Below are 27066 nucleotides of genomic sequence, written 5' to 3'. Positions count from 1 at the left end.
CTACACATACTAAATATAAATATATTTAATTAATCTGCCTGTTGTATAATGTTATCTGTGACCTTGCAGGAGCTATCTAGAGTTTGTAGTAAAACACACACACACACACACACACACACACACACACACACACACACACACACACACACACACACACACACACACACACACACACACAAAGCTACGCTGTATGGCTGTGTGCTTATTCATTCAAGTAACTTTTACTTGGAAATGAAAAACTGTAAGTCAAATAAATGAGAACCACAGCCACATAATGAAGACTGTCTCCAGCAGGTATGTTTTAACCATGCTGGTTTATTGTTCCATGGATGTATTTACAACAAAACAAAAACCAGAATATTTTTTATTTGAGCTGATTACTGAAAAGATTTGCTGATACAGAATTGGTCATTTATCTTTGATAAACAGATCTGTCCATTAGGCGGTCATGTAGACATGCCATTAGACGCTGAGATTCCCGCTGACATTCTATTATGCACTGCAGTACAAACCTAATGCAACACAAAAGGCAAGATGGACTACTTCTGAATGTAATTTAACAGCATAAATCTCATTTCAGGTAAGTGAGGGGTAAGAAATTGTTTGGACTAGTTGGAGGGGGGGTGAAAAATCCAATTACAAGACCCTTCCAAGAGGAATAATGAAAACTGAAATGAGATATGTAAATTCTGTTTGCGAGATGATGACGACAGGATTTGTCAGAGTGGGACCATGACGGTGCATAAACATCTATACACACATCACGCTTTACACAGGCTTAGTCTTATCCTTCCAGCACTTTCATTTCTCACGTTTTAATTCAAATCCATCATTTCCTCCCCGTCACCTCTTTGATAGCGCTGCTAATGTTGCTTAATGAAATTTGTTGACAAAAGAACAGTGCTCTGTCCTGTTTTCAACATATTGAATTAGCTGTCTGGGGATTGGAGAGAGAGCGAGAGAAAGAGAGGGGAAGGAGGGGGTTGAGAAAATGGATGTCCTCCCCGAGTCACTGTCAGAGAGGGAGAGGCACCATGAATCTTTATGTTTGTCTCTCTCCAGGGGTTAATGTGGTTTTGATGAAACAGTATTTTAACACCTGACTTGGTCGAGTAAAAATAGAGGTGAGGCGAGGAGAGGAGCCGAGGGGAGAGGAGAGGAGAAAGGATGATTTAGGAGGAAGTAAGTAATGGATTTAACTTAGTGGGCCGAAGCCTCTCAGGAGATAAGAGCACTGTCCTCTTAATAGGATATTGAGTGTGTGTGAGAGAGTGTGTGTGGTTATGATGAGGGAGGCATGTAATGTAATAATAAAACATGAATAAGCTTGAGACCAGCAGCTCACTGGTGAGCAGAGTTTAAGTTGGGCCACAGGGACCCATCACTCCAGCAGCTAACTGAACCCCTCCAACTAAATTACCACAGAGAGCAGAGGGATTTCCTAGTTCTCCCCCGGCTTTTTGTTCTTCCTCTTGTTTCTCCTTTAACACGTCTCCTCCTCCAGCACAGTCCCAGGCAGCTCACAGGCAGGTAGGTCACTAGCAAGACCCGCAGAAGTTAGGACATAGACCTCGTTAATCTCAGTTTGTGTCATACTTTTTGTTTGGAGGTATAATTGTGCATTTAAAAAGGACGCTTACACAGGTGAAAAACTCTTGGCTGGTGCAGTAAGGAGGTGGTCTGGGTAGGTGGATGGCTCAACAAAACACAAGGATGCACATTAGACTTCAGCTGTTAGTATTATAATATTATTATTTATTTTATTTTTTTAGCATGATTTTAACCATCCTAATATGGACTAGCGACCTGTCCAGGATGTACACCCCCCCCCCCCCCCCCCCCCCGCACCCTATGGCGGCTGAGACAGGCTCCAGCTCCACCTTCAATCCTGGACTGGGACAGTGGTTAAGAAAATGTATAGATGGATGGTTACATGAAGGAAAGCTTAACAATGAACCCAAACCATGAAGCTTTCTTAAATCAAGTTATTTGTTTCTAAACCATACCTCAACCGCACTGACATCATATCATAAATTAAATTAAATGAAAATGTAATATTAATTGTAAAATTAAAAACTGTAAATGATAAAAATGACACAGTGATATAAATGATCCCAAGTGATATCAGAAAACAGTTCTACCTCTTGATTTTAGAGGGCATGGACAAACAACACATTGCGTTGTTTCATTTAGAGGGGCTGCTGGGATCAGACTATGTCTTGAAGTGAGTTAATTTCCAGAGGAGCTGAGGAGAGGCGTATGGTTAATTCTGGGATGTCCAACATGTTTCCCAGCACACAAAACATATTTACTTTTATCGATCGTGTCTCGTCTGACAAAATTACGCTTTTAAGGTAAGTCCCTGAAATGTTGGAATACATTAGAGAGAAAATGACAACAGTCTCCCAGATTGCTGCATTTCGCCAATAATTGCCACTGAGACTTCAAATTGGCTGTGCAAGACACTAAAGTGAGCTTCTTATACTGTCCATTTGTTTTACGGTTTCTGTGTATTGGACTGTGTTTCACCCTTGACAACCAAATGGTTGAATACAAGGACAAGAAGATAATATGAACATGGATGTCAATAAAAATCTACAGTGTGTTATACCAAGGACAGAGACTCACTTCTTTATGGCATTTTCTGCTACCGGATATCGATCTTTACCCTCCTCAGTCTTGACTTCCTCTATTCACTTCCTACTTGACTTATCACAAAGGTTAAACCTCGACTGTATTTTTTAATAACACGGTGAGTTTGCGGCTATGTGCAATTTTATGTTGCTTAGCAGGAGTTTACAGGTATGGGTTATGGGACAGTGGGTGAACAGTTTTTAGAAAATGTCCAGCGATAATTTTAGGCAATGTGAAGTTCTAAGCAATTTGCTCAAGAGATTACGAGGATCTTACAGCTCAAATCAATGCAGTGGAAGCAAACAGTAAAACGGGAGAAAGAAAAGGTGACGACCGATGAAGAATTTCAAAATGTTTCAATCTGGAAACACACACACAAACACACACACTGACTATGAGCATCAAAATATTCCAATGATGTTCACAGAGTGATGTCTCACCTTGGAGGAGTAAGTGTGCCCGTCAGAGCCACATACAGGAGTTGACTGGAGGGCTGAGCAGAGCCTGCATTTCCCATGAGCACCAGCTTCAAGCCTATGCTTGTGGCCTGCACTGCCTTTCCTGGGTTTCACACTGGGGAAGAGAAAAACCGTGAAAACAATGTTTTGGACAGTTATGTCTCTGACTTTTGACATTTCTCAGATAAACAAAGAGAAGGTCTTCTGCACATAGGGGAAAATACTGTGATAACACAGAGTCAGAAGCCAAAGTCTTAGTAGTACATAAAGAATAATGGAAAACAACACTTACGTGCAGGGGGAAATTATTATAATGATTGTAATTCATTTTTTTCTCTTTTTTTTTTCTTTTTTCAGAGTCAGAGGAAGCAGATTCTGATTGTTCAGAGAAGTCCTTTTCAATAACCAGTGTAATTATGTTTGATCCAAATCTTGCGGCAGGTTCTCTAAAAGTGCTCTCATTGAACACCCGGCCGCCTCCTGATCCATCAAACTGACAACAAACCTGAAGAGACTCTTGAAAATTCTGTAAATTTCAGTAATTTTTCTTAATTTGGAGAATATCTCTGACCAAATGAATATCTGACACGCGTAAAACATTTAAGAACAAGAAAAGAGCAAAACATCCATTCACCCCCCCAAAAAACCCACCATATAGAGTAAATAAATAAATGTTATAAATTATGCAGTCCTGGGACTTGTTCATGAATAAAACATCTTGAGCAAACATACTCACATATTACAAAAACAAACAAACAACAATTGATTAAAAAATGGTCAGAAAATATGGTTAACATGCAACTATTCATCCACTATATTTAATTTTTATATAAATACAGCATCATTACTGCATCCATAAGTTAAGTATCTAAAGGTCAAAGGATTAAACAAAAGTCTTAAGCCACCCTTCATTTTTTTCTACACAGTATACAGCATGTACACTGAAGTCTAATACATTTTAAAATCATGTTAAGAGCTCAACATTTGGGCGCCATCTTAAGACAAAGGTGCATTAAAACAGGCCAATGTTTCCCCTCATCCATCTCTAAATTATTCTATGAGAAGACAAGGCGGTATAGATATTTCCACCTCAAAAAGACAAAAGAAAGTGATCTTTGTCTCCCTCATCAAGCACACTGTATTTCAGCCACCCGCTGGGAGTATCCAAGATATTCTAGTCTGTAAAGTGTCTGATTTGACATAAGTACAAACCCCTCACAGCAGGAAGGAGGCGGCAAAAAATTATCACTGATGGTTTTTAAATTGCAACTTGGTTGCTAATGTAGATGTTCAAGCCTGGAGCTAAATATTATCACCCAGTAAGAGACGTCTATAGAAATTCTATAGTAAAATCTTTCAGTTTGAAGAAGAAGACAAAGCTGTGCTTGGGATTTTTGTGTTGTGACAGCTGTTTGGAAAATGAAATTCATTTGCATAAGGGTTTTTGTGTATATTGTGTTCAGGGAACCTTCAAGCAGTGAATAAAATCTAGATAAACAGGACATAATGCATCACTGTGTACATTATTACACAATATGTGTTTGCAAATATCTGGAGAGCCACACGGTTTGGATTTGCCCTCTGGGAGGACACTGAATCAGTTTTATGCTAATTAGTGCAACTAATTTAACTCGCATAGATTAAAAAAAATATACATATCATTGTCCAAAGCATCAGTAAATGATGCTACTTGGAAAATGCAGAGAATAATCCAGGTGTATAATCTGTCACATTAGTGAGAAAACAGCAGTTGTAATTAATGCAACAGAAAGGAGAGAAAGAAAGGATTCTAGTCAAGATTCGTAGGAGCTAATGACTTGAGGAAATCAATTAAACCCAAGACAGAGACAGAAAAATATTCTGATGTCTTTTTGAAGAAATGCTTCTTGAACTGAAAAATTGAAAACCCTTAAAACCGGCAATGGCTGAAAACACAAACAAATTGGGTGGTGACAAAGCAAACAGATAGTGTGATTAAAATTAATTGGTGTTGGGAACATGTATGTGAACGTCTGTCACTGAAGGACGCAGAGTTGTTAGACAGTAATTTGTTGAAACTGCCTTGCAGGTAGTTACAATTGATTACTGGGATAGCCCTTTAAAAGGCTGTTTACTTTGGCTAAATGGTAAGAATTTGATTTAAAGAGAAAAAACTTTTAATCCAAACTCCACTCTTTACTCCCTCTCTTGTTCTTTTGTGGATCACAGAGATACTGAGTGTTCTGAAACTGCTCAAAAAGCATTAACGTTGTATTACCATGTTGATACTTCATGACTTTTTCTAAGTTGATTAAAATTGCTCATAAATGTGATTCTGAGGTGTTTAAAAATCGGCGACAGAGTATGCTTGATGGTTTCTGTTTGTGGCCAAATTCATGTTGTCATATTGTATCCCTTTCATCAAAGCTACAAGCTCACAAGCTGGTCTCTCTATTAGGATTTTATTAGATTTGCTTGCATGGAAAAAAAATAATTAAAAAGTCATTTGTCAAAAGTACTTGGATTAGAAGCAGACTACAAAAAGAAACCAGAAAGCTTCTTGTACCAAAAATCAAGTCACTTACATACAGATTCTGCATGTTCATGTAAATTCATATTCAAACATTTTTTTTAACAAATGATGATTTTGAAATTTATTTGATAACATTTTATTTATTTTACTTTAATATCACTCTGATAAGTTTCCATTGTTAATAAATGTTAAAAATATCATATACAATATTGTACAAAAGTATTTGGACACCCCTCATTTTTTATATTTTCTTCCAAGGAGCCAGATTTTCTTGTAATTGTTAAAGTGGTCTTGGCCTTTTTGAAGGTCTTTCAAAGTTTTTGTTTTGACAACGGCTGCTTTTTCACTCATTTTCAGTCCAGTGCTTATACCTGACCCTTATCTCTGTATATTTGTTTCTGTGTTTGGTAAACCACTTAACACAAGCCTATGAATAATTCAAGCATAAAAAGCACCTAATTTAAGGGACAAACCAGTGTTGTGTCTGCACAAAACAGACAACTTAGCAAAGAACTGATTTTAAATTGTATCTTTAACCATTTTGTAACCAGCAGCCTGTCATTAAAAAAAAAAAAAAAAAAAAACACACACAATTTGTTCCTATTTCTTTATTTGAATGGAAATGCCAAAGATAACAAAGTTTAACAGAAAAAAAAAATTTTTTTTTTGTACCAACAAGATGATTCTCAATTCAGCTATTAGCCAAAATGAAGAAATGGCAGGCCTGAAAAATATCAGCAGCAGATGAACAGTATCTGAAAGTCCTGTCCTTTAGAAACAGGAAAAAAATCCAGCAATCAGGACCTGAGTGGCCCTTCAGTTAATCCAGCTACTGTTCACTGAACCCTCATCAGAAATGGTCTCAGTGGAAGCGTGGCTGTCAAGAAGCCATTCTTAAGGAAGGCAAACAGGGAGAAAAGGCTGAGGTATGCTACATTACACAAGAACTGAATTTGAAAATCAGGAGCAACAGGTCTGATGGAGTGATGAACCCAAATTCAAAATTTTGGTTCAAACCATTGTCAGTATGTAAAGAGGAAGCCAGGAGAGAGGTACAACAGTAATTGTCTACTGATATATTAAAACATGGCGGAGATTCTGTCATAATTTGGAGATGTTGGGGATTGTGTCAAAATTGATGGAATTATGAACACAGAAAATTAGATGTCAGATTTTGATCCACCATCTAATATCATCATGAAAGAGTCTGATTGGCAACAGCTTTTTTTTTTGACAATGACAATGATCCCAAAATGCCAACGTAGTAAAAATACATCTCATACTGCTCCACACAATGGAGTCATGGATTGGCCTTCCCAGAGACTGGACCTCAACATTATTGAAGCAGTGTGGGATCACCTTGACAGAGAACAAAACAAAAGGCAGCCAACATCCAAAGAAGAGCTTTGAATGTCCTTCAAGAAGCCTGGAGAACTATTCCTGAAGACTACTGAAAGAAATTACAAGAAAGTTTGCCTAAGAGAGTTCAGGCTGTGCTGAAGAATAATACTAAATACTGACTTTCCAGACGTTTTCCTTGCAAAATATAAAGAAATTAAGCATGACTCAAGACTTTTGCACAGTATTGTAACTGACTCTTACCTGTGGGCTGGCTGCTTGTGATTGGTGCAGATGGCCGTCTGGTAGTCATGACTGACGCAGATCTTGTGTGGAGGACAGCGCACCTTCAGACATGGATCCTTGGTGGCATCTGGGCCTAAAAACAAGAAAGGAAGAACAAACTTCATTTCTGAACTGCAAAAATAAGTTATTAGAAACACGTAGAACAGGCGCATCAGTACAATGTAGTGCTGGAGCTGAAAACTGATGCAGCAAAACATCAAGCTGCTCTTTCGGTTTTACAGTTGGCAGACTCTTATGTTCTACTAACTGAAGCAGGCAGAAAAATAATGAGTTGGAGAAAACGACAGGAGAAGAATGGTAAAAGGTATGAAGTAAACGTTGAGTTTTCTGCATTGTGAGCTGCTTAATGAGGACTATTCTCTCTGTGCGTCGACCCCATCTTCCTCCAAATCAATCTCCAGTGTGACATTATTGCCGTGGCAGCCAGGCACAGCTGGCTGGTGTCCAAGATGACAAAAGATCAAAGCAGCTCATTGACTCTGAGCATTGTGTCATTTCACACTAGGCTAACGGCACAAACCCACTTTCATTTGACAGACTGAGGAAAAGTGGGAAAAAAAATAGGAGGGGTGGGAGGTGAAAAAGACAGTGGCAGTAAAAGAAAGAGACAAGAGCTTTTAGTACAAATGGAGTGAGAGAGACAGGCCAACATCAGGCACTGCACTCTGGACTAGTGGTCATAGTAATTCTGTCAATTACATAGTCTGTACCAGATATGTATAAAAGAAAGATGAAAGCCCTTAAAATAGACAAACCCAACCGAAAAGACAAAGCTAATAACACGAGATCAAAGACGAAGCAGGTTTTAAACCACATACAGAGACCACATGCTGTCCCTGCAGTGAGTGGACAAAAAAATTATTTTAAATCCTAAGTTAATTAAGACTGAGTACAAAAGTGTATAGATCAAAGCCCTGCATTATGCACAAGTCATTACCATGTGGCTGCTAACATCATAAAACAAGTGTGGCCTTGTCTCCATTAGGAAACTAATGGGTTGTGTTTGAGCCACAGCTGGTGTCTGATGCCAACATCAAGTAGTTTCTGACCTGATCACACACTGCGCCACGGTTTACGTTATATTTTATCATCATTAAATCGGTCAGAGATCCAGACGTGGTGCTGCGATCTCAACAATCTTTTGGGAAAATAAATAAAACAGCCACGTATATAAATTGCAAACATGCGGTTAGTACATATTCACAGTAACAAACACAAAAGATGGTGAAGTTTAGATAGTATCAAGGAAAGAAATTCATAGTACCCTGTAGACATCTGTCATAAACGAGCAACACGCTTTTTTTCTTACAATGCATGAAACGCATACACGGAGACCAAAATACATTTGTAAGCCTGCATGCCCTCTCATAATCTCCAGAATGCAGGGAGATGGAAGGTTAACCTTCCTCCTGATAGCTGCCTGTTGTGCCGCGTGCTTCTTTTGCCTGCTGATTTGGGGCCTGTCCTCACCTCCATCTATCAGTGCTGGAAGAAACCCATCTTATTTCACTTAGCTGAAAAATGACATTACCACTGCGAGGAAATGAGAGATGAAGGAAACAAGGAGAAAGTGACAGAGGAAGGATGGAGGAAAGAGAGAGGGGATAGGTACCTAGTTAACACAGGATTGGAGGACAATTTGGGATCACTGGGTGACCTCCATTCTTAGACAAATTGGAAAACAGACACACACATACAAATGAGGGCGGGAGGGAGTTTATTTACCTGCACACTCACAATCACCCTATGCACTTTTTACGCAGTAAACAGTAAGACGTGTCATTTTATGAAGACCGTGATAGACTGAATGAGATACTGTTTTCAGCTGATGCGTTTGACTCTTTTTATAGATACAGGCCAAGAATAACAGTGCATAAAAATGGAGGCAGAACAAGGAAAGGTAAGGGAAGAGGAAAAAGGGTGAAGAAAGTACAGTAGGAGAAGAATAAGAGAAAGGCGGAGGACAGAAGAGCCGAGATAAGGATCAGAGTTTAAGGAAAGTAAAAGAAAGAGAGAGCAAAGGAGATGGGAAGATGACAGGTGAAGAGGACAAAGAGAAAGCAGAGAAGAGAAGTGAATGAAAGAGTGCTGGGCGACACAGAGTTTTATCCATCTATTTAAAGCTTGAGTGAGCAGCACTGGTGGTTAAACCAGCCAATCAATTGTAATGCAGGAGCACTGCAGCACATTTGGCACCTCGCTTTCACTTTCCCCAATACGCCTATGACTTTAGAGAATAATTCAAAATGCACAAGTAACAATCATATTATACATATTAAAATAATTTTTCACAGTTTTAGCCACATTTTGGTAAATAAACAGGTTCCCTGCTGCTTATCTGATTTTCCCCCCCCCCAATCATAAAGAACTAGAAAGTGTAAAGAATTTGGGGCCTGGTTCTGTAAGTATGGCCTGTGAGTATTATTTTTAATTGTATTATAAACACTAGTTTTTGGTGTTGTATTAGGCTGTATTTGCATAAATATAAATGCACTGATTTTGGGTGAATACAGCTTTTTAAAGTGTACTATAATGGCAGAGTTGTGCTTCCCTGACAGACTTTATAATCTGACTTTGAGAATCCGTTGGCCTACACATCCATAAACAATGCATGGCTGTTGTAATGCTTTGAACACTTTGCTGTTGCTGTAAACCCAACTACCATCTGGTCAGATCTGCTTTTATATAGTGTAGGGGGTGATCGATATACTCCTTGGTTGGTAGCTCGTGCTCAGAGACCACAGCAAATACATAAAAGAGAACACAGTCCCTGCTGAAATCAAATGTTGTGCTGCATCTCGATAAGAAAGATAAGCTCAACTGAGTGAACGTGAAGATCAAAGTTAACCTCTTTAAGCTCATGGTTAAATAATACACTTATATGATTATCTAGAAGAGATTAATAAGCTCTCTGCATACACATGAATCATTGTGTTAATGTTTTGTCTAAGCGGCACGTCTTTTATGTGAGCCAGTTTTAATAAATGTCTCACACATTAATTTTCAGGCGCTCCAATAATAAAAACCAGTACTTCCATCACGCTGGCTATGTTACATATGGTTACAGTATATCTGAAATGTCATCTTTCCGCTCTTACATAACTGACAAAAGCAAAATCGGCTAAATTATGACTGTAGTCATTCACTTTGTGTTTACATGTCAAGCTTTTAAAGATGTAGTATTTAACTTTTTTATATACATATGTGTGTTAGCCTGTGCATACCCAACAATGGGCCTCTGTCATATTTTATTAAGTTACAGTGAGACAGGAGGGCATCGGGTATAAGCCATTATTTCAAATAATTATAGACGCAATCCTCAGCAGTCAGTAATATAGTATTATATGTTTAGATCAGGGATGTCAAATTCATCCCAGTTTGATCTCAAGTGAGCCGTAACAGTAAAGCCACTGCAGAAGAACCTAATAAAAACATTCTGAAAACGTTCACCTTTAATGTTTTATTTGCTTTTGAACCAGATGATGATTAACCAGAGATGTCTCAAGAAAGGTAAGCCCAATTGGAACAATAAGTCTCAGTTTTTCCACAATCATTCAGTCGACGGCCATACTCCCCTCTGCTGATGCAACTCAAAGAAATGCTTCGGCACTGTTTCTTGGCTTAACTACCTTACTTCGGTGTTGTATGGCAAGCCATGGGTAATGGGTTTTTCAGTAAGAAGGCTGTAATACTACCTGAATACTGACAATGACTCCGACCTCTCTGGCTCACATGAAATAGTCTGGATAACTGATCTCATGACCTCATGCATTTTTAAAACACACAGAAAAGGTAAAAAAAAATATGGTAAACAGACTGCATTTTTACACTTTTCTGAGCAATATTTACACATCCCCATATTCCACACACACAATGCTTTTCCCAACACAAATACTTTCAAACAGAGAAAGACAGTTTTAGGGATCTGTACCTTCTCCAAAGACACTTGGACATACAGCATGGACAACAAATCACCAATCTGCTCTACCTTTTGAGCCATAATTGCCCTAAATTATGACCTCCTTTTCTGCAATTTTTCACACTTTGCAAAGAGTTTTGGTGCTCCAGATTGAACCTTTTAGTGGTCCACAGATCAAAGGTTTGACGCCCCTGGTTAAGAGGAATACTCCCAGTGGAATACTGAAGAGGGATTCAAAACTTTCCTGCTTTTGTTTTTCAGGAGATAATAACTGTTAACTGTATTCAAATGATGTTATTGTTGTAGTCCCTTAAAAATGAAGCTTGCAAATATGGATGTTTAACATCCTCAGTCTCCTCATTTCCTGGATGATCCAGTCTCGTACATATATTTCAGCCATTTAACTGCTGCAACACTTCCTGGCGGAAAAGCACATTGCACTTGTGGCTGTAAAATTTTATCACAATTATAGCTGACAGTAAATGACCCTACTCAACTTTTTTTTTTTGTCTTCGCAAGACTTTTTGTTCCTCTTTGTTACTTTAATGTTCCTTAAGAGGCAAGTAAAAGTTCCTAGAAAAGAGGATGGTAGGATAGTGGAAGATAAAACACTCCTCTTATGTCCTCTAATACTGGACGAATGCCAGGGTGAAGTGCAGTGATTGGGCAATAAAGATAGAGTCCAATAGTAGAGGCCACAGTGCCAGCAAACCCTGTCAGAGAACAGAGCGCGACCTCAATTTAATTGCTGTGGAGCTTTACATACTGTAGGCCAACAGGATATTTTTAGTAACCTGTGTGCACGGGCGTGTATATTCCTTTATCCATTCTGTGCTCAACAGTTCGCCATTGTTTATGCTCCTCAGATAAAAGGCTACTTTCAGCTGCTCCCTTATTCATACGGGGTCACCATGGCAGTTAGCTCTGCATATTTGATTTGGCAGATTTTTACATTGGATGCCCTTCATGACGCAACCCCGGGCATCCACGTGTCTCCACCCGGGGTCAAACCAGGGATATTTCGCTTGTTAGGCGATCGTGTTAACCACAGCTTTTTCTAATAACAAATAAGCTTCCAATTAAACAAACAAGCACTCCAAAAACCATTCCCAAAGGACAAATCCACAACTGTTATTAGAAGAACGAGCATCACTTTTTTAGGCTTTGATACACTAATTAAAAAGGTGTTTCGTCTCTCTTACCTTGGGGGGTTAGAAATAAAAACAAGACAGGGAGACAGACAGAGCTAAAAGACAAACATATCAAGAAGAGATTAAAATCTTCCCTCTATGCTTTGTGAATGTTGCTCAGGGCCTTACTATTTGGCCTCAGGGAGGTTCTAGATCCTGGGATGTCAGAGAGCAGTGACAGAGGAATGAAAGCACAGAGAGCCTCTGGGAATGCACAGTGAAAGAACAGAATCACCATCCAGAAAATTAATTATTGAAAACACGGGCAAATCATTTTATTGTGGATGTAACTGAGGAATGGAAAAGATAAACAGGCTGTTACAGTTTGAATGTCAGAGATAAAACCACATTGGCTTAAAGGAGAAAAATATCTGGAGAGAGAGAGAGAGGCTATTGACTATCACTTACAAGCTGAATATTCATCACTGCCAAGCAACTATTACACACACACACACACACACACACACACACACACACACACACACACACACACACACACACACACACACACACACACACACACACACACAAAAAACAGTGCATGCACACTCACATTTTATTGTGAAAATCCCCCGAAAGAGGATGCTTTGTGAAGCTGTTGCTGGCAGCAAAACAATTTTAAAAGGACACTATGAAAGCAAATAATCAAAGAGTCTTTGAAGACAGCTTCAAAGAAAAGGTGCAAAGATGCTTTTAAGGACAACATGCCTACTAGAGCACCTTAATTTTTGGTGGAAGTTGTTAATAGTCACGGATGAAACAAAGTTACTGCCAAAGCTACCTAGCCCGTCTTCCTTGAAGCATGTTTACACTTCTTACCGTGAAGAACTGAGAGAGTCAAAATAAAATACAATATGCATGAAATTGTCTTGTTTGGCAAGAAGATGCACTTTTAAAGCATTCAAACAATACTTGATGTTGAAACTGGAGGGTCTTGTTGCCCCCCCCGAGAAAATAAAAACAGGAAGTCAGCTGAAAGAAGTTGCCGATAACAACAAGTCAAACCTGATTATGTGGTAGACAGAACCAGACTGATTTAAGCGCCATACAAGCGTATGTGGTATATATGCAATGATAACTTCAGGAGTTCAGGCAGGTAGCCTGTTATGACTAGCTGCAGCAGGCTGGAGTGCAGCTGAGGGTGGTAGTTAAGTATTTTTCGTAACAACAAATCAAGTTAAATCTAGACCAGGATGGTGGATGATAAATGTTGGGCTAGCTTAAGGTCATTACTCAACTCATCCCGAGAAACCGGTGAATGACTAAACATGCCCATCTAATCCAAAGTTGAGCCATTTCAATCAAAATCATAAATGTGAAAATGTGGAAGTGCCAGAGAAATAGTCAGCAACACTGTCAATCTTGGGATTCATCCTTTGGAGACCATGAATAAGAAAATTTTGGCTTTCTTTTTTTTTTTTTTTTTTTAGATATTTTAGTATGAGGCCTGTGGTGAACCAGAGCAGACAAACACGGCCATTCAAGCATTTATTTTGAAGTCCCTTCAACCTGCATCATTACACAGTTTTGTAAAAAGCAGTCTGTAATTTCCTTTTTCCTTTTCTTCAAAGCAATGCAAAAAAAAAAAAAAAAAAAGTGATTATAGACATTACACCTGCGGGCACCAGAAACTTGAATGGCAAGGAGCTAATCAGTAAGGGATGTTTGTCATTTTATTCACTCTAAAATTCTTTAAAAAAAAATAAAATAAAAATTTTTTTATGCTTGTGCAGTGTCAAGTGGGCTCCTTAACTGTGTTGCTCCCAGACAAGTAGCTTGTGTCAGTTTGACCTTTAGTCAATTTCAGGAGAGGTCACAATGAAAGCCCAGGCTTGACGTACAGTTTGATTTTTGGCTCATTGACACACTGTGATCTCGTCCTGTCTTTTTCTCTGTTCACACAGACACACACACACACACACACACACACACACAGAGGACAGATCTGACCTCTTGCCTCACCCTTCAGTGTCAGAGATAATTAAATGTTTCTGCACTGTCCTAGACTGTGGCATTCATTAATCTGAAGCTGAAGAGTGTTTGTGTGCATGCGCGTGCGTGCGTGTGTGTGCAAGTGTGAATAATCTCACACAGATATAGCCCAGTTTTTCCCCTGCTTCTATCGTCTCTCCTCTCCTGTTGTTAGTAATTAATCTCAGCATTTTATTATTGTTCCTGGAAAAATTACACAAACAGCAGTGAACATAATCAAATTATGTATTTTTTATATCGACTTTGCATAAAGTGTGCTGTATGTGACTAACTCACAGCTGTGATCACTCTGTTTTGGAACTAACGTATACCCAATCAAAAGCAGCACCACAACTGACACTGCTTTCATCATCAAGATGACATCAAACACAAGAACGTGTAAATAACTAAAAAAATAACCAGACGTCCACCACAGTTTTCTTCCAACGCATGTTTGAACTCACAGAAAATGCACTGAAAATGTATCTAGGCTTTCACAACATCACAGGTCTTTTTTTTAAAGGGTGGATTACTATGTGATACCATGTTGTTTATCTCACACTGAAATACAGATTAAAAAAAAAAATGTAACTGGATAACAAACAGAACAAAGTGTGTAGCTGCTGACAGGATGCACTTCAGTTTGCATGTTAATTCACCAACTGCTTCCATGCTTATTTTTCTGTTTTGCAGCTCTTGTCATTTAAGGTGCACTGTGGATCTTTAGTGGTGCAACAAATCTTCCAAATAGCGTAACAAGCACTCTCAGGGGTGGCCATTGCAACTTGCTACCCCGGTGCGTGCTCTCGAAATAATTCACTTAGTTCTGTTCTGTGAGTTCTGTGGTTGTGCCATGTCAGTATTTTCTGCTGAGTGGACATATGAGCACGTCTAATATTGTAAAACAAGTTGGCCATGCGTTTTTCACAATGCTAATCTCTCACTAAGCATATGGTAAAAGGCATAGAGCTTTGAAAAGCTACTTCGAAGTTATGTTTAGTGACACCAAAATGCACTCATTGAGCTGGATTTTCATCCAGGTGTGGAAAACATTCCTTATGTTTAAAATTATGTTTGTCCTAAAATGGGGGAATATTATATAAAAATGTCTGTAATCACATATTGATTATTTTATTCAAAATCTACTGTGGTAGTGAACAGAGTAAACAATAAACTACAGTTTATTGTGTAAATAAGTGCCCGCCCACAAAGCGCCTGATAATCTGTGATCAGTCTGTAGGTCTATATGACAAGTAGTATTATTCTAACCTAACAATACAGATTAGCTAAATCTGAATAGGCACACAGGTTTAAACTACAAGGACGGGATTGCTACAGGCTAAAAATACCTCGTGCCGTAATGAGAGATGAAAACAAACAAACATAGATTAAATTAAAAAAAAAAAAAACACCTCACCATCCTGTGCTGTCGTTCTGGCTGAGCTGGAGTGCACTTTAGTTTTTGGGTCTCCGTATCGGCCAGGTTCAGCCACTCGCTCTGAATGAAAAATCATGAGAAGGAAACAAATTCATTTAAAACACAAATTCATTTAAAGTAAAAGTTTAATATTTATTGCATGGGTTTATTTGTATTGGAAGAAAAACAATGCAGTTGAGTAAGATGGGTGAAAGCAGCCAGCGTGTTCTTCCAAAAACATACCCTCCTATACCTAAAATTTGGAAAGAAAGCAAATACCGGTGTGTGACAATATGCTTGACTTTTATATCTCTACCTTATGCTTTAGCTTAATAACTTTACAACCCAACCAAGAGTATCTCTTTATATCATGCCTCTTAATCACCAGAACCACATTCAAAAATTCATCGCCAAGGTTGGTGGAGAGGCAAAGTGACAGAATTTTTCTTAGCATAAAAGAGTAATTGTTACACTATTCTCTCCCTTACACACTCACAGCAGTACAACATCCCACATGGAAGGGAGCCAGTGTCTGAGCACTCCCTCAGGGAGGAAGCAGAGCAGCCAAACACTGAGGTACAGGAAGTTTGTCATTTCTGTCTGTAGGCTGTGACATTAACACCCAGAGATGATTAACTCCCCGAACTCATCCATCTCCTGTATTTATTAGTGAGCAGGGCTTTTGAGTGGGGACTGACCACAGACTGTATATAATGATCAGGAAAAGTGTGTGTGTGTGTGTGTGAGAGAGAGAGAGAGAGAGGCAATACTTAGTCCAACTTTTGTCAATATGCCCTCTATTCATTATTCCTCCATTCTCTCCCTTTTCCCAGACTTTCTCTTCTCCTCATTATGGGATAGCTTTCTTATCTCTGAGTTATCCTCTCCGCAGGCACTCTCTCAAGTGTTCTCCATGGGCCTCATGTCTATATATCTCTGTATCCTCCTCTGCCTCCTTCCCTCCTGATACTCGCTGATGCCACTGTCACTTTTGCATGCTGGCGTTTAGCCTGAGGGCTCCCTGCTATAATGGGTTGCAACACTGCTCACATCCTCTGAAGTTTATTCATCCTATAATTTACAATTATCATCAGAGGCTCTAGTGGCCGAGGGGCAAGAAGGGCGGAATCAAAACACAAACACAAGCATTCGGTCGTCCCTCTCTCTATGTGTGATCTACTACTGTGTGCATCTCCCCTTAAAAACAGCTTGTTCAGCACTGTCCACATACTGCAGTTTACTTTATTTTGTTGTTGGCTTTAGTGGGGTGGGGAGGAGGGTGGTTAGGGCAGTAACAATTCACTCCACTCAATGTGGTCTGCTGACATTTGCCCTTTCTTTATCATCATTTTTGTTCCTTCCATACCTTTACACCCGTTCCATCCTGGTTGCACAGGTTTAATTGCTTTGTTGCGATGATTGGCTTTGTCTGTTCGTTAAACTAACAATACCCTCGGTGTGACTGTGTGTATTTACTTCCTCTGCATCTCAGCAGGCTCCAGGTATCATTGATTACCTCAGCTGTGTGCGCATTTGACTGGTTAATTTGCTGTGTATGCCGCAAATCAGTGTAGCATGTATGTGTGCTTTTTCGTTGATAATCCCTTTTATGTGCCAAGGCTCAACACCACAAGAGCTCGCTCCTCTGAAAGAAAGAGATAAGGGCTGAGCTGAGGGTCATGGATATTGAGTCATTTTTTATGATGTGGCCAACAAGCCATTAAAATCAGAGCGGTAAACAATGTTTAAAGAACGCCTGGTGAGTGAGCAACAAACCCTTAGCACATTACACCGAAATGAGATATTTGTTCTTGCTCCAGCACACACTCCATTTCATACACTGAGCTGAGGTGCTGACTGTTGTTTGTTGTCCTCTATGTCTCTTATCAGTTTCCCTCTTTCTAATTCTTTTAGCTCCTCCAGGCGCAGATCAAAGGCGGGTTTATGAGAACGTATTAAGAGGCAGTGACAGAGTTACAGAAGATTAAAGATGGACCAATGAGAAATAGGAACTGACAGACAGAATATCTTCAGAGAGACTGAGACTTAGTGAATTGGAGAAAGAGCTGATGAAATATATAACAACGACGAACACTCTGCTGGGAAAACGCAGTGTCATGTCTAATCAGGCCGATTGGCAATTTGGAAGCTCCAGATTTTCGGGGCTTTGTTTGTTGCTGGCGCTGCCAAACCCGAGCGCATCACAAATGACTTTGGGCTCTGATGCCAAAACGGTCCCCATAGCAACCACTAATTCATTATGTAAACTAATAAGAACAGACAGAAGTGGTAAACACCTGAAAATTGAGAACTTGAATTGTATTGTTTTCTCTTTGCTTGTATTGTATCCTCCGGTTGTATCCTGGTGCCAGTTTGACTCTCCTGTGCTCCTCTGGACTGGCTGTGATAATGGGGCACTGTCTGGCATTTGTAATCTTCCCTTTGACTCCCCTCTCTGGATAATGCATTGCAAAAACAAGCACACAAATCTGTTGGGCAGGCCCATACACAAGAAGCCAGATTCAAATAACCAGAATACTGTTTCTGCCATTGGTCTTGCTGACAGCACATCTGTTATCTGCTGCCAAGGCCTTCCTCCTCTCCTATCATCTCTCTGTCTGTCTACTTGGGTTGAAAAGCCTGTTAAGCACAACTCTCCAACCATTACTGATAGGACTGAAATTAATTCACATGTAGAAAGTTATAAATAATAATTCAGTTTGACTGGAAGAGGACTGAGCTGCCCTGGAGGACACATAAGATTCAGGTTTAACTGGATGGATTATTAAGTCCAGGCAGTCGCTATGGAGAGGAGCAATAGATGAGGAAATGGTGTGTCTTGGCGAGAAATGTCTATAATATATTGCAACATGGTACACAGTGTTAAGTGTGTTACAACAAGGCCAGAGAATCAAGGCTGAGACACTGGTTAAAAAATATTTCTAAATTCATGTAAACATCAGACTGTGTGATCTATATTTGAGAGTAAGTAAGTAAAAGCAGTAATTAAAGTGTGTGCGTGTGTTCCAGTGTGTCTCTGACTTCATATGCCTCTGCTCTCTTGTGATGGCAAAAAGTCACAAGTGATAAATGTAACTGCTTTTAAAAAAAAAAAAAAAAATAAAAACGCAGGTTTAATTTAGGTTAAAATATGCTGTAATTAATTTCAATGATCAATATCATTTTGCACCTCAAGATGTAAAAAATCACCCAATGTAGCATCCAATCTGCACTCAGTATATTGTGTTGAAGGACTGAATGAAGCAGTTGTCAAAAGAATGGCTGGAATTCTTGGCAAGTGACCACTGAGCCTCTTTAGGGAAAAGTTTTCTACGAGCAGACTCAGAGGAGAAACAATTCACCTATACTTTTACAAAAGGTTCAAATCCTTTCCAAATCAGAAGCGCCTTGTTTCTGTTAGGCACAAGAATACATTTTTACCAGAATCAAATTTTTCATGTGATGGAATTTTCTCAGTTGTAATTAAAATTTGATTAAAAGTTGAGAGTATTCTAGCAAATTGTTTCTGTAGTTTTAATGACATGAAGCTTCAGCTGCTGTGGTAAAACATTTATCTTTTTCTAAATTCGATAGCTTCTTCCTGATTGTTCCTGGGCCATTTTGGGGCAGTTCTGGCACACTATGAAACATAAGCCCTGATGTGAGTACAGCAGATGTCTATGTAATCCACCTACAGGATAAGCTGAGCTGTCTGGGACTCCGGCCAGTGTAACCCACACAACCCTACCTCCTCAGAGAGCTGTAGAATTCAGTATTAAGTGCAACACGTAAAGAGGCCAAATAGTTTTTAACCGTCCATGACTAGAAAACAGGCAGGTCAACGAACTGTCACCATGGAAACAAATTCATGCACAGCAAATTATCTGGGCACATGCAAGAGGGAGACAGGAAGGGTTGTAACATTTAACTGCTATGTGGGATTTCTACAAATTTTGCTTTTAGGAGACATTTAATTGCAAATTTCTGTGTGGTTTCTCAAGCTGCATGATGGCATAAAAGAAGGCACTAGAAAGGGTCATAAATAACATCGACCAGAAAATCACTGGCCACGTCCTTCCTCCCTGAAGGACCTCTACAGCACCTGCTGTCTCAAAAGGGCACGCAGCATCTTGCTGGACTGCACACACCCAGGACACCGGGTGTTTAAGCTGCTGCCCTCTGGCAGGAGATTCAGGCCGCTGAGGTCATAGACAAATAGACTCAGGGCAGCTTTTAAAACAGGGCAATAGCTCTAATCAGTGCACATACATGATCTGATTAGCTCCTTTTATTTCTGCACATATATTTTAATCTTTGCGCATATTGTATATTTTATTCTGTATATGTTATTTATTGTGATTACTGCTTGTCTTTCTTTTAGCACTGATGTAGGACAGTATTCCAATTTAGTTGTAGTATTGCACAAACTGCGCATTGACAATAGAGTTTTTAAAAAAATAATTCCTATCTTTCAATCCCATGCTATGTGCACTTAACCAGAACACTATTATTTATTATACAAATTGATATTTTGTATTTCTCATTCAGAGTACAATTTTCATGAAAATTCAGACATTATCGTCTTTAACTGTTAACAACTCAACTTTATGTGTTGACAAAAAAAATAAATAAATAAAAAAATAAAATATATATATATATATATATATATATACATATATACATATATATACATATATACATATATATACATATATATACATATATACATATATATATATATATATATATATATATAAATATATATATATATATATATATATATATATATATATATATATATATATATATATATATTTATTTATTTCACATAAAAATCTAGCAAAAAAAAAAAAAAAAGAACTAAAGCTGGAAAATATCCATTCAGAGCTGGTCACATTATCCTTTATGACTGTGACTAAAAATGAATGCACTAAAAAACTGATAAAAGAGAGCAGAGTCATGAATACAGCTCATGTAGAACAGTATAAGAATAGTAACCAAACATCTTAAAAACTTAATTAAATCTGCATGAAAAAAGCCAAAAATGAACTCTCACAGACTTTCACTCTATGCGCATATTTACGACACTGTGGTATGTTGATTAACAGTTAGCCATTGTTCATCATTATGTAATTTCCATGTGATGAACTCAATACGTCAGAAATAATTTTAAAAAAAAAGCGCAGAAAGGATGAGCAGCTACAGAGGACTATTAAGTGAAAAAATGGCATCCTGAAAATATGAACAAGAACAAATGAACCGGAAGAGACAATTTTGATCAAATGAAGGAAACGTTTAAAGAAAAGGTAGAAGAGAGAAGCAGAAAAGGCAGATTTTGGCTGGTTTAGTAAACTGCCTGTCAGCAATAAACAGGAAGTTAAGTTTGTGACTACTTCAATCTTTGTGGAAATATTTTGAGATTTTTCGAGCTGAATGTTTACTTTTAGCTACAGGCTATTACCAGCCATATTATCAAGCCAATTAACAAATGGATTTATACATGACAGGTTAACAAATCAAAAACTAGCCACAGAATGAAAGCCATTCTACCTGCAGAAAAAAATGGGTATCTTTTATTTAATTATTTCCAAATTTGCATTGCTAAAACCTCCAGTGAAGTAGTAAACACCTACAAACAATGGATTTAAAGCTAGAAACAAGTTTGATTTGAGAAACTGTTTGATTCAGTGAAATTAGTTGCAAAGAGGTATATTACAACTTCCATGTAATTGATTTGGTCACTAGTAGATTGCTGAAGTCATCTGTGGTTCGCAGGAAAGATGGGGACTTGTCTGCAAACACTTGCCAACTACTTTCCAAATGGTAGGGAAACTTGAAAATGTGCAATGCAAACTGTAAACAGAGAAAAAAAAATTGCCTTTAAAATAAAAGTTGCACCACTGGAACCAACAAGTTTCAAAAGGTGCAACTTTTATGAAGAAGGTGCACCTTCTCCATTTCCAGTTCGTGTTGCACTTTTCAAAGTTGCACTACTGCTTGGTGAGTAGTTGGCAAGTGTTTGCAGACAAGTGCATCTTCTATAAAAAACTATGGGCAGCCACGCCAACCTTCCAGTGACCAAAGGAATCGCAAGGTTTTCAATGCAGCACCGTCTACCTCGTGGAGATGAATTTCACCTATCTGCTACCAGCAACCTCCAGCATCTACTCACCAGTCAGTTGGGGAATACACATTTTCACAATTGCCAGGGAGTCAGTCACTGGTCTCTAGGGCTGTGCCACTGCATCCTTAATTGAACACCATTTTTTTTTTTAAATATGTAAAGTGGCCAAAACAGTTTAACCATCCATGACGAGAAACCAGGCAGATCAATGTACTGTCACCATGGAAACCAGTTCATGTACTTCAAATTATTGTTCCATCTGGGCAGATGTAAGAGGGACCCAGGAAGGATTGTGACATTTTAGGTTTCTGTATCAGTGGTCTTTTTAACTGCCTAAAATAAAATAAATAAATAAATTACTTAAATTTCCAAGTATGGTGAGGCTGGTAAAACTGATGTTTGATAGGAGGAGAGTATCATCCATTATTCTGTGAATACACCCTTTAAGCCATTTAAGTAATTACAAGAGAGCTATTGAGAGCATGTTGCATAATGCGTCTTTAAGTCTCCAATGCCGATAAGCTTTTTTCAAGCAAAACCATCAATAACAGAAAAAAAAAAATGCAGAAAAAAAATCACACTATTATTGTATAAATGCAAAAGACAAAAAAAAAATTACCATCACCAAACAGGAAAACAGACAGATGTTAACAGGACTGCATGCAAAATTTGTCAACAATGCAGTCCCATCCTAATTCTAGTAACTGATTTTGATGGTTTTTGAAATTAGCAGGTGTAATTTGAATTCAAACACATGTTCACTGCAAAAACAAGCTACTCAACTGCTGGACATCATGAGGAATGATATGTCTGGAAAATAGATTCACCACCGGTGGATGTGATCACTCAGCATTACCAACAAGCCATTTGTGATAACACTAATTTCATCCATGCTACCCATCCTACAGAGGTGAACATTAATTGCAGAGTGATTCATCAGGGAGTGGATTTTGCCCCAATCAACCTTCCTGCTGCTGATTAGTCTCCAAGGACGACCAGTGACTCATTAGTCAAACTGAAACTAGCAGGTGCACACAATTGTTTTTGTTGTACTGACCTCCAATCAAGTGCTGTGATTGCACGCCATTTCAGTATCATTAGAAATCTGACCACACATTAGATTATATAAGAGTTAATCCTTTTCTACATATTCTTATTGCAGTGGATCTTTACATTCACTCTGTCTTGTGTAGATGTCTACCTTTTGATTTAGACAACTTAAATTCTATATTTAAAGCTTGCAGGATGACCAAAATGGCTCCGAATGCTAATTAAGATACTGATTTTTGAAGCCATTAAAAAAATTATAGATGGTTGATGAGCCAGTTTTGTTAAACTGTTTACATCATGAATAGTTCAAAATCCACTGATAGGGTCTAAAGGTGAAGTTTACAGTTAGGAATGAAATGCCTGCAGTATCAGCTGGGTAAAAATGGGACTGACTGAAGAAGAAATTCAGACACACGATAACAGCAAATGTTCCCAAAAGAGGACCAGATTGTTAGATTGATTCCTCATGCTTATTTGCTGCCTAATCATTTAGCCATCCATTACTCCCAGCTGTGCTGTTTATGTGGGAGTAACTGCAGAGTACAGTTTGAAGGAGCGCAGAAAGGGCAGGCTGTTTTAAACTCTGCAGCAGGGGAGCAGTCATGTTGCAGCTGAAGTGCAGCGCTGCAGGAGAAATGATATGGCAAAAAAACGTATGTGCAGTATTTAATTGGCATGAATCTGACCTTTGCTTCAGCCACACTGAACGAGTCTCCAGAGAAATGCACAGATGTCACATTGCTATCTCCCACCACAATGACTCGCATGCATGGAGTGGGCAGTTTGATGTGAAAATGTTGAAAGACATGAATGTTGTAGTCAGTGAGCTTTACTGACTCATCACAATTAAAGGAGAATGACATCTTGGGCTTTGTTGTTGTATCGCTGTCTTTTGGTTCCTCTCAGTCAAGAGTAAATATATGGCTTGACATATAAAAAAACAAACAAACAATGTTTTAATCACCAGGAACCAAATGCTACCAAGTAAAAGGTAACATCTTGCCTGAATGTGAATGCATAACCACACAGCTGCTGAATTGCTTAGTTTGCCAGTGCAGTGAGTGTTCTTGCTCTTTAGGTATTCTCTGTCAGCACCAATGAAATGACAAATGAAGCACTCTTGTGTTTATTGTGCTTGGTCTCTGGCCTAATTTGGTGAAAGATGTTGCAAATAAACAATGTACAGCTGACAACATCAATACTGGATCCTATGAGAGGTTACATCAAACCAGTGCCTCCAGGTATAGAAAGAAATGTGACACCAATGTTGCACTACAGCGACATTTTTGTTTTGTTGTAACATTTTGCCACGTATGTACTTCTTTTAGCACCTAAATGTGGCCTTGCTCCTCCTAAATTTTGGCACAGAGAATTTTTCCATAACATAGAATTTACTCAGTCCCTGGTTCAGAGAATGAAGATCTGTTTACCTTTTGTTTTTACTTATCTTTGAGAAACTAGACTAACACCAGAATTTGATGCACTGAGGCGAGGCTGTTCTCATTAGGCTCGGTATCCATGAGGAGCTGGCCCAGATAAACCTGCTCAGCAAGTCTTTCCCTGAAGAGTTGCCGTTACTGTGCTACATATGCAAAACCAAGCAAGCACAGAACAGAACAAGCTCAGTGGTAGCAAGATTTCTGGTGTGCTGTTCAAAAAACTGCCGTCCAATTAACCCCACAAACTGCCTCAGTTTGTGTGTGTGTGCATACGTAAGTAAGGCAAGACTGTGAGCGTGAATGAAAGTGTGTTAGTATTTGTAATAACTGAGGTTAGTCAAGAGTTACTGGGGGTCTAAGAGCATTACACACTTGAGTGTGAGTGATAAAGTGGACTTGGCATTATTTCCATACTGGCCCATAAGCAGCATGTGCAGTGCAGAAGAAGCAACATTTGGCAGAACAGCAGAATTACCATAATGTTAACAATAAGACACCACTTTAGATGCCCTCATCCTCTTCATCCTTAAAATTTCCAAATTACGTTATGGAGGCTTTCTTTTAGAAGACAAAAGAAAGATGAGTACACATAAACTAAAGGGCTTTTTGTCTGCACAATAAGAGTATTACATAAGAGAGATTATTGGTTTTTTTGGCAGCAACTCACTCAACAGTGCAATTAGATCATTTCGAGACCTTCTAACATATTCACTGGAAAACTGTACCATTAAATTACAGATGTAATATGTAAATGTGATGTCAACATTAAAAGGGAAGTCACACGGTAAACTTTTATCTATATTTTAACACTGGTGCGATATGAAAGAGTGAACTAAGTTATTGGTTTAAAACACTTTAAAGTTTCTGGTTTTGAATTTGTTCCACCTCTTTATGACATTCAATTTTAATTCATGATTTGTAAAGATATTTAATATACTGTCTATATATGGTATTGTGCTTTTTGGAATATGTTTCAGTTGAAGTTATTTCCTGTTTTATTTTTAATAATTGGCTCTTGTCTATTGATGTCAGTTTTACCTTCTTTGGTAATTTTCTGTCCTTGTTAATTGTCTGCTTTGGCTTGATTAGTCTGACCTGCGTTGTTTGCCACACCTGCCCTGATCCCCGGTTACTCTACTGTGTGTGATCAGTTAATTAGCTCATTTGTAAACAAAAAAACAAAGTGTTTCATTCTGATTTACTTTGCTTATAGTGCTTCACAACACATATTAATAGGCTAATGAAACATGCAAATAAAAACATGCCACATACATAACCTTACTGTATACCAGGAGTTAATAGAGATAAATATGGTATTTACGGCTAATTGCTGATCTGTCTGTATCAGCATTTATAACCACCAATAAATTAAAATGAGACTCAGACTCATGACAGTATAACTAGAAAAAGACAGAACAAGTATTGCTTGTTTGGGAGGGCTGTCACGACTAAGTGTCTTCTCTCTCAAAGAACATGGCAGAACATGCTCTTTGAGAACAGGGTTTGCTAAGTTGAATTTGGACAAGTCACAAGACTTCTGAATTTTCAATAATTTACTAGTGTAAAAAAGACCCATTTTGGTTGGTACTCTAAGCAGTAATGAAATATTCTATACTTACCCATAATTTCATAGTCACACACGAACAGCAAAACTCACCTTGATCGAGAGACTTTGCAGGAGCCCAGCTTTTGAAGTAGTCGTCCTGAGCGGAAACACAGCACAAGAAACTGGGTTAAGAAATAATAACCATGTGGAGAGCATTATGAGATTATTTTGAAGAACAGAAAGTGAACAGGCCAAATACAAAATGTAAATACTGAGAAATTCTGTTTGCATTCTTCTCTTTCTTTTTTGCTCTTTTATACTCGTGTTTTGATTTCAATAGAAAATGTAAAGATAATGTGAGATATGAGCTTGTTTGGATAAAAAAATAGGGCACAAATGTAAACAGAAACCTGCAATAGAAACACTGGCGAGTAAATAAGGTTACATGCTCTAAAGAGGTGACAAAGTAGCACAGCATTAACAGAGGCTAAAAATTTTAACACTGGTGGGATTTTCATAACCATATTTGAACAGCACATTTTTTCCTTGTTCCAATACGGTTTACTCCATAGGTAAAGATAAGGCCTCATCAACTGAAAATATTCAAATAAATAATAACTAGCTTCATTTAGCTAAGAGAAGGGACTTGAGAAGGGATTTGGATTTGTTAAGCCAAATTCTATCTGAGTCATCGACTGCATTAAGAGCAGAGTCCCTACTTAGTGACATCTTCTGCTGTGTAAAGCAATTAAAGTAATGAGCCCACTGTGAAAAGAACGGGCAACTTTGTTTAGTGTCATATGGGTATCACATAGGTGACAAATGTGGTTAACACTTCAGCAAAGAATAGTCTAACATAGGGATGACAGCAGAAGTGGTGTAAGCGACGTGTTTTGTGTGTGTGTGTAGTAGATGTTTCAGCAGACTACTGTTTTCTGAAGTGGTTAAAACTTATCGATCAAATAATCCATGAAGTGTAAATTAGTATGAGCCTGCCTGAATGTTTACAGTTGAAGGGGGCTGAATTTTGGCAAACACTTTATGTTTTAATTTTCAGCATATGACTTACACATTTATATGTGCTCGTAGATACAAGAGCATGCTGGTCCTATTTATGAAATGTTTATATCGTGCTAACAAACAAACAAAAAAAAAAGGCGAT

General features: G+C 38.4%; 1 protein-coding gene across 3 annotated transcripts in view; it reads right to left on the bottom strand.

The window, feature by feature from the left end:
- The window catches only part of LOC115787474 (testican-1-like), a 117375-nt gene that overhangs the window by 21638 nt on the left and 68671 nt on the right, over window positions 1-27066 (bottom strand). For all 3 annotated transcript variants that reach the window (XM_030740204.1, XM_030740205.1, XM_030740203.1), the window contains exons 4-7: window positions 26016-26061; window positions 15746-15826; window positions 7207-7321; window positions 3075-3207 (exon numbers count right to left, since the gene is read on the bottom strand). In XM_030740204.1, the coding sequence (XP_030596064.1) occupies window positions 3075-3207; window positions 7207-7321; window positions 15746-15826; window positions 26016-26061 (375 nt within the window). The remainder of the gene's footprint in view (window positions 1-3074; window positions 3208-7206; window positions 7322-15745; window positions 15827-26015; window positions 26062-27066) is intronic.

Source organism: Archocentrus centrarchus, chromosome 10, assembly GCF_007364275.1.
Source record: "Archocentrus centrarchus isolate MPI-CPG fArcCen1 chromosome 10, fArcCen1, whole genome shotgun sequence".
Lineage (NCBI taxonomy): Eukaryota > Metazoa > Chordata > Actinopteri > Cichliformes > Cichlidae > Archocentrus > Archocentrus centrarchus.
This window is presented reverse-complemented; position numbering and strand designations above follow the sequence as displayed.